This window comes from Lupinus angustifolius, unplaced genomic scaffold, assembly GCF_001865875.1.
Source record: "Lupinus angustifolius cultivar Tanjil unplaced genomic scaffold, LupAngTanjil_v1.0 Scaffold_421, whole genome shotgun sequence".
In the NCBI taxonomy this organism is placed as follows: Eukaryota; Viridiplantae; Streptophyta; class Magnoliopsida; order Fabales; family Fabaceae; genus Lupinus; species Lupinus angustifolius.
This window is the reverse complement of record NW_017727831.1, coordinates 188773-197199: the sequence shown is the minus strand read 5'-3', so window position 1 is coordinate 197199 and position 8427 is coordinate 188773. Positions and strand designations below refer to the sequence as shown.

The window sequence follows — 8427 nt, the reverse complement described above, 5'->3', positions numbered from 1 at the left end:
AAGGTTCCAAGAAATCCCTTTACCCCCAATTCCAAACCCTAAGATAGGTTTTTCGTGAATCCCTCCTTAAACCTTCAAATCAACTCGGTTTGTCACCTAAAAATCGAAAGAGGTCATGCACAAAGGATTAAAACAACCACTCAACGTCCACCACGTGCTCCAAAAGTCGTATCTTCGAATCAACAAGTGAGGCAGGACCATGGAGACCCATATTACTCTCTGATTTTGCAAGAGACTTGGTTGCTCAAGTTTCAAGGAAGAAAGCCTACATACATAAGGTATGCCAACTTCACTTGGTTAGCGGAACAAAACTTCGATTTTCCACATGGAATGCAAGCACAAGAGGTTGTCCCCTTTTTAGAATTGAAAGGTAACATTTACCCTGCTCTAGTTAGGGAATACTATGCTGATCTTAGATACAAGGATGGAAAGTATTGGTCTATGATATCTACAAAATTATTTGAGCTGAGTGATGACATATTCATGAATATGGGTGGATTATCGAGTAATGGTGCTAGTCTAGGAGATTGTGATTGGGTTAACAATTCTTTTGATGTTGTTGAATTGTATAAGTCGTGTTTGAGGAGACCTCAATTATATGTTCACGGTGAATTGACAAAAGCTGGGTCATTACCCGTAGAGAATAGGCTACGTAGAGAACAGGCTCCTACACTATCTGATTGCATACAGTCGGATTCAAAGGAACACAAATCATGCACAACCTACTGTGAATGATTTGAGGTTCATGTATGCGGTCAAGGAAAATGTGATGATTAATTGGCCTGAAGAGATCTTGAAGGTCATGTATAGTGTCTCTACATCGCAATAGAAGTTGTTTCCCTACAGTATTTTCATCTCGCGCATTATTGACTATCTGAATATTGATGTTTCCGATACTATTGTTGTAGAGTGTTCGGATAAAGATCACTTGATTGGTAAAAGTTTGATCCACAAGATGGGCATCTACAAGTATGACAACACTTGGCAATACCAGGAGGATTTCAACACTGTGAACCTCGACCCATCTGGTGAGGATGACCAAGATGAAACACAAGAACCAGCCTTTGGACCAACTCTCTTGGATGCTATGGAACAACGACTTAACAATAGGATGGATCTACATTTTTAGTCTTTGAAGGACACATATCATACTGATTTAGAGAACTTTGAGGAGCGCCGATTGCCTACATAGATAATCATTATCAATCCTTGAGGAACATCGTTCAGACACCTGCTGATTCACAAAGCCAGAGGTTGTGTGCCGAGTTCAACAAGTTGAGCACCCTCATGTGGTGGTGGCACGATCATTCCTGATGATAAAAACCTTCTATCTCATCCCTAGTTAGGAGACCTTAGATCCTTAGGTTTATCCTTCCTAGTTTATGGATTATTTTGATCCTTGCTTTCCTCTTGAGAATTTCATTTTTCTATTTTGCTTTTGCATATGGATTGTAATAGCTAAACTACTTATCTTCTACTAAACTTGTGTTGGTATTATGCATAATTGTACCTTGTTGTTTACAATTGGAAGTAATGCATTACTGTTTTTCACATTGTCTATTTCATGCTTAATGGTTAATTATGTCGTAAATAATATGGATTTATGTTTAATGGATCTTGAACATGTTTGGTGTATGTATCCCTGTTGATTGATTAAGCTTGTTGTTTACTGTTCTATTATATCATTGCTTAATCATTCCATGCCTAATTTGACTTCACATAGCCTTTCATGCCATTAAATCAGTTATTTCTTACAGCTGGTTGATTTATTAAACGCCCAAAACTAATTAATTAATTACAGTCTGTCTTAACCATAATAACTCTTCTGACTTTTGACTAGAATTGAATATTCGTATCTTTTTGATAATGTCAAAAGGGGGAGAAAGGTCGTTTGTTGTGTTTGATGTATTTGCAGGTTGTACAATAGCTTCCGTAGTAATCATTGCTTACCTAAGGGGAGAGCAAGCGCTTCAACTTTGAATTCACAACCGTTATGCAAATGTACAACATCATCAAGCTATTTCATCAAATTTAATGTGGTATTTGATGTGGTGTTTGTCATCATCAAAAGGGGGAGATTAAAAGTGCAAAATGTCAAGGATTGCACTAGCAATGCTCTGCCTATGTTTTGATGAAGACAAGAAGTTAGTAAAAGCTTGAAGATGACTCAACAATCAACATGTCGAGAACTCAATGGTCATATCTAAACTAGGTTATATCAATAGAGATATAGTAGTCTAGGATGTGTGCCTTAGTTAGTGAGTCTGGGTTAGGTAAACCTAGATGCAAGTCTCACAAGCCATTCATATTGACATATCATATTCATGAGGCATATCATCTAGTCTATTATGTGTTCATGCATTAATCATACATGTTATATGTTCATATTAGGCATAACATAATTGCTAAAACATGTATAGGAGTCAAGCATAACATACAAGTAGTTTACCATTTAATCACATATTGAAATATGTTGGTTAATCGATTAACGTGGAGTCTTAATCGATTAACGTGTCTATTTTTTGTTTTAACTGCGTAACTGAAAAACGGTTTGTAGAGCCAAGTCTGTTTTGTATAAATTCTGGTAACTTGTAGAAACGTGGAGCATTGCATATCATTTTGTTGAATTCGTGATTTACTATATTGTATAGGCAGAAGAGAGATGCATGTGTGAGAAAGATAGATTAACATGCTTAGTTCATGATGTATTGCATGTAGTTTTCATGTGCTTTATCTCATTCATTCATTCTTGCATGTTCGTGCATTCTGATTAGAGATTTTAGAGAAAGATTATGCGTTATATGTTTTGTATTAACTTGCATACATTCATGATGGCTTGTGTTACTTGACTGTGGGTTAATCTTTGAGTTTTCATTGTTGTAATTTGAGCATATTAGTTCTTCGTAGAACTCTGCTTTTGTATACTGTTTTGGGCATTGGGTTTTGTCTCTTGGTGTCTTACCACCATTGAGATTGAGTGAATCTTCACCAAGGCTTGGAGGTCTTGAATTTAGAGCGAGAATCTTGGCTGGGGCATGATCGCGAGAAAGGTTTTCTTGGGCGATAGGGATAGTCAAACCAAGGTTAGAGGTTCTTGAAATTCAAGAAAGAAGCGTCTAGAGTCTTGTAATTGAATTGGTGTATGTAACAATACATAGTTTTCAATATAGTGAAAATAAATCTCCCAAGTTCAGAAGGGGAGGCATGAATGTAGTTTGCAAGTGGACCCGCAAACGAACCAGGATAAAAATCCATTTGTGCAAGTTGTTCTCTCTCAATCTTTTTTATATTTCAAGTTGTTTTAATTTGTGTTTAAAGCTGATATTTTGCATACTGCTAGTTTGCTATATCCTTGTTAATTGTGCATAAAAATATATGTTGTATCTCTGGTTGTTTGTTGTTAAATAATTGTGCAATTAGCCAATTTGGTAATTCTGTTTCTGATACATGTTAATCGATTAAACCCACTGGTTAATCGATTACCTGGGTCGTTTTCCAGAACCGGGTTTTGGTGCAAGAAGCGGTAATTGATAACCACTACACCTATTCAACCCACCTTTTAGGTGTTTCTAGATCACTGATACCTAACATAAATAATCTCTAACACCCCCTTGTGCATTTCATGATCGGTAGAGAGGAATCCTGAAACGGACTGGGTTTACCACGTAAGCACCTCTAATAGAGGTAATTGCAAAACAATTGATATTGTTACTTGTCGTTGTTAATGATATCTGTACTCCCGGTTGCTTACCCACTAGGATCTTGGCCCTCGGGTATTGTAATTTTGGTGGTGATTGGTTGGTGAATTGCATATTGCATTGCATGAAAGATATATTACTTGTGGATGTGAATATCCTCTTGTATAAGACACTAACTTCATGCATCATTTGCATATGTTTGACATTGTTTATTTATGGTGTTGTTATAGGGTGTCTCACTTTAATATTATTTCTCTATGTAATTCCACGTTGCGGTCGTTGTAGTTGGTTCTTATTCCCTTTTCTTTGTCTTTTCTTTTGTCTATACTATGTGTATGTCCAGGTTTGTTCTAGTTGCTCTATGGATATCCATTGATGGAAATATAGACAAGAAGAACTTAGCTGATATATAGTTAAGTATCTTGTTTATATTGGGATTATTGACTCTGATTTAGGAATACTCTTGGTCTTTTGAACTAATTTTTGTATAAGTTATATTTTATGAAAAATACTTAAGAGTGATTCTTTTCCCATACAGGATGTCTTTTATAATCATTATGTTAAGATTAAGATTAATGATTTTGTAAAGCTACATACTTAAACAAATAGATAATTGTATAAATCATGGTTTTCAGGTTGTATGTGATACCTCATTTTTGGGTAATGAAAATATTGAATATTTTCGTATCTTGAACATGTTAATGAAAAGAAATTTTAAATTAACTCTGATTTTCTAACAGGTTGCCTTTAATTTTATTTAAATTTGTATCATATTTTTATAATGAAGTCTTAATTTCTAAGTTGCAAAAATGGGGTGTCACACTTGATAGAACCCAAAAATTTCAACATGATTGTTATAGTCCACGAAACGATGAGACCATAATAACATGTTCACATGTGATTACTCCACTATTGACAATGGCTAAAATTTTAACTACAAAAACATAATCAAGCAAATAAAATTAAGCAAATCAAATGATTGATGAACATGTGAGTAGATAGCCACACTTCAATGCTACATTTAATATGTAAGAATGACTCAATAATGGTTTAGTGGGATAAGGTCTCACTAGATCTAAAAATAATCAAAAGGTTAAGAATTTAATTTTTAGGGGTGATACTTATTGGCAGATAGTCATGTACACAGAAAAATTAATTACTTATCCAAGAAGGATGAGGAAATATATTTAGTAGTGTAAAAAAAGAACATCAATATGAGGGGACAAAGAGGTGGCGATTCTCTAGGCGTCCATTATTTCTCCTACGGATGACTCAACAAATCTAGAGCCTCCACATTTTCATAATATTTTATAGTAGCACTTTTATTTGTCTCTCAACTTAGGGGTAAATATTATATTAGTTCAAACCCTTGATTTTTGAGTAACCCCGCTAAGAAAGACAAGTTTGAAGGATCATCACATATTATAATTTTTTTTTGGAAATCTGTCTAATTAAAAAGGTGTCATTTAGTTAAAAATAATTAAAAATAGAATTTATATTTTTATATTATTATGCGAAGTTTGATCGGTGTTAGGATAAAGAGATATGATTGTTTTGAGATAATTATTGGTATTAAAGAAAGAAGTTCATATTTCCCTTTTATTTCTAATATCAAAAGTGATATTTCAGAATAATATGTTATCATGTTATTTTTATTATTATTTTTGTAGTATTTACCATCATTAATGAAAATGATTTTTACTCTCGTTTTATATATGTATAATAATACTTAAGCTCATATATAATATTATTAATTTTTCTATTGGTTTTCCACGGGTATCATTGTATTATAAGCAATCTTGTACGAGTCGAAAACATATACAGGTATATGGGATTAACACTCCAATTGGGTATTTTTTCATCCACAAGAGTCAAACACAAGACATTATTTAAGGAGAATGTTGGTATATAATATTATTAGTCAATAATATAAGAACTTTTATACCATTAACTTATCGACCTACTTAAATAAAAATAATATGAATTACATGAATGATATATTAGATATATAAAATTTCATAAATAATGCATTGATATTAAAGTGTATTATTTTGACCATACTACATTAGTTGTGATGTCATCACTTGCATACCCGCCGACGTTCAAGACAAAAACCACGTTTGAATTTCTTCCTAGATTCATTCCATTCCTCAACTGCCTCAGTCCTTACCATTAATAAACTTATAAAAATGAAACATAAATTAAATAAGACCAAAAAAATTCTTTAACTAGAAGTTAGACTTTTTTTGTTGTTGATATTTTCTCACGTTTTGATTAAGGAATTAATCTCATTCGAAGTGTGTGTGGTTATCATTTTTAACAAATGTTATTCTCAAGAATTAAACTATTAACTTATTGATTATGCTGGGATCTAGTTAGGTACACCATTATAATAACACTTTCTCCGTAGAAGCTAGACTTCAACGTACTCACAACAATCTATATAAATACATCACCCAAGTAGTCTCTTGCATCAAAATATATTACCACATCCTATCATCATTAGAAAACAGAAACAAAAACATGGAATCTAATTCCACCTCTTATTCTTCATCCAATAAGTCAATATCCTTAGCCCAAAACACTGAGAAAACAAAGGTGCAAAAACATGCATCCTATTTTCAATCTCATAATTCATTGCTCCATTCGCTAAGAAAAACAAAGTCAAGGAAGAAAGCTCCAGTTGCACCAATTCCACAAGCACCAACCAAAGTGTACAAGGTGGACCCTTTTAACTTCAAAGAGCTAGTTCATCAGCTAACTGGTGCACCTGAGTTCAAATCCCGACAACTGTTTCGACATAATCAGAATGTTCAAAGTGTCAAAGGTGACGATGTTACTACTCTTGATGTTGCTTCACACAACCCAATAGTAGAAATTTCAAGCAGAAACATTACAGCAACATCACCACCAATGCATAAGAGCTGGTATATGGATTTGCAATCTGAATTATGTGGGGTGGAAACAAAAGAGAGTGGTACTGAGGGGGCAACGAACCCAGGTTTCTTGGACATGAATTTGTCATCACCATCTTCTTATAGTAATTGGTGTAATTTCTTCCCTCTTCTAAGCCCAAGAACATAACTAGCTTGGAACAAGGAAAGTTATATAGTACTTTTAGATTGAAGCTTCATTATATGTAGTGTGTGATTTGATATTTAGATTATACACTCCTCACATTTATCTAGATTTTATCTCTGTGTTTTTATGTAATTTTTGCTTTTTATTTCGTATGTCGTGTACAATTTTTCTCTCCATAAAGAATACAAGTGTACTATTAGCTGGGTGTGTTAAATCCAATGATACAAAGTTTAATATACTGATAGAATAATTTTCATTGAGAAAATAAATATAATCATACCATATATCAATGTTATGATTAGGATTTACAGTTATTGTTCATACACTCAAAAAAAATAGGTATATATATCTATTAATTCACTCACATAAGATTCAATGATTTAAATTGAAGTATTGTTATTTTATTCTTATTTTAGTCAAAAATTATATAGCTTAGCTCCTTGTTAACCATTGATCTACAATATATATCTAATGGTACATATACATTATTCCAAAAAAATCATGTAAATTTTTTTCTTTTAAGCTCTTCCAACCATTACTGTCAACTTCTTCTCATGCTTGGTTAACCTTTGCATTTTTTGCATTCTTATATGTTCTAATTAGTAACTATTATTGAGAATAGTGTAATTCATTTAGCTAATTTCGTTAATCGATTAATAGATTGTATAATCGGTTAAACAGTCTGTTAATTCTATTATAAAAGACAATGTAGCTGAAATAAAGAAAGCGCGAAGTATTTTTTTCAATTTCTCTCTTCTCACATTTCACTCGATAATCGATTTATTTCTTTTCTTCCAACAGTGGTATCTAAAGCTAAGTGATCAAGGATCTGTGGAGGTGCCAAGTTAAGGTGCAAGAAACTTCAAGTGGTGAAGCTCACATTTATGATAAGAGACTCAAGGAGAAAGGGGGTGAAAGTGAAGTTGCAAAAGGGATATAGCAACCTCACATGGATTCTCAATGAATCTTCCAATTCTTGATAGGAAGAACTATGACCATTGGAACATTCAAATGAAGGTAATATTTGGGTTCCAAGAATGTCTTGATGTTGTGCAATCTGGGTTGCAAACAACAGAGGAAGATTTTGTGGAGTATAGGGAAGCCAAGAAGAAGGATTGCAAGGCAGTCTTCTTAATTCATCAATGTGTAGATCGTGCCAACTTTGAGAAGATTTCTCCAGATTTTTGTTCCAAGGAAGCATGGGAAATCTTGGAGAAAAGTTACTTAGGTGGAGTGAAGGTGAAGAAGGTGAGGCTTCAAACACTTAGGAGGCAGTGTGAGTTACTACAAATGGATGAGCAAGAGAAAATTGCAGAATACCTTACAAGAACTCATGGTTTGATCAATATAATGAAAGGGTGTGGAGAGACACTATCTAAGCAAGGTGTGGTGAAGAAGATACTCAGAACACTCACTACCAAGTTTGATCATATTATAGTAACAATAGACGAGTCAAAAGATCTTGAAAACTTCAAGATTGATGAATTGCATGGCTCCTCGAAAGCACGTGAATAAAGATTCATAGAAAGGATATCTCAGCAGGCCTTGAGTGCTCAGTTTAGAAAGAAAGGTTCTGCACACAATGATAAATTCAAAAGGGACGGAGGAAAGTGGCATAGTGACAAGAGAGTTGAGTCTGAAAATTCAA

At 33.7% G+C, this 8427-nt stretch overlaps 1 protein-coding gene across 1 annotated transcript; it reads left to right on the top strand.

Annotated features, from left to right (window-relative positions):
* Positions 1-6175: 6175 nt before the first annotated feature.
* Positions 6176-6886, top strand: LOC109341287. Its single transcript, XM_019579156.1, has one exon. The coding sequence runs from the start codon at positions 6222-6224 to the stop codon at positions 6780-6782; it is 561 nt and encodes a 186-aa protein (XP_019434701.1). The 5' UTR covers positions 6176-6221; the 3' UTR covers positions 6783-6886.
* Positions 6887-8427: the final 1541 nt, after the last annotated feature.

Coding starts and splice junctions, on each gene's coding strand:
- LOC109341287 (XM_019579156.1), top strand. CDS start 6,222: ATGGAATCTAATTCCACCTCTTATTCTTCATCCAATAAGTCAATATCC.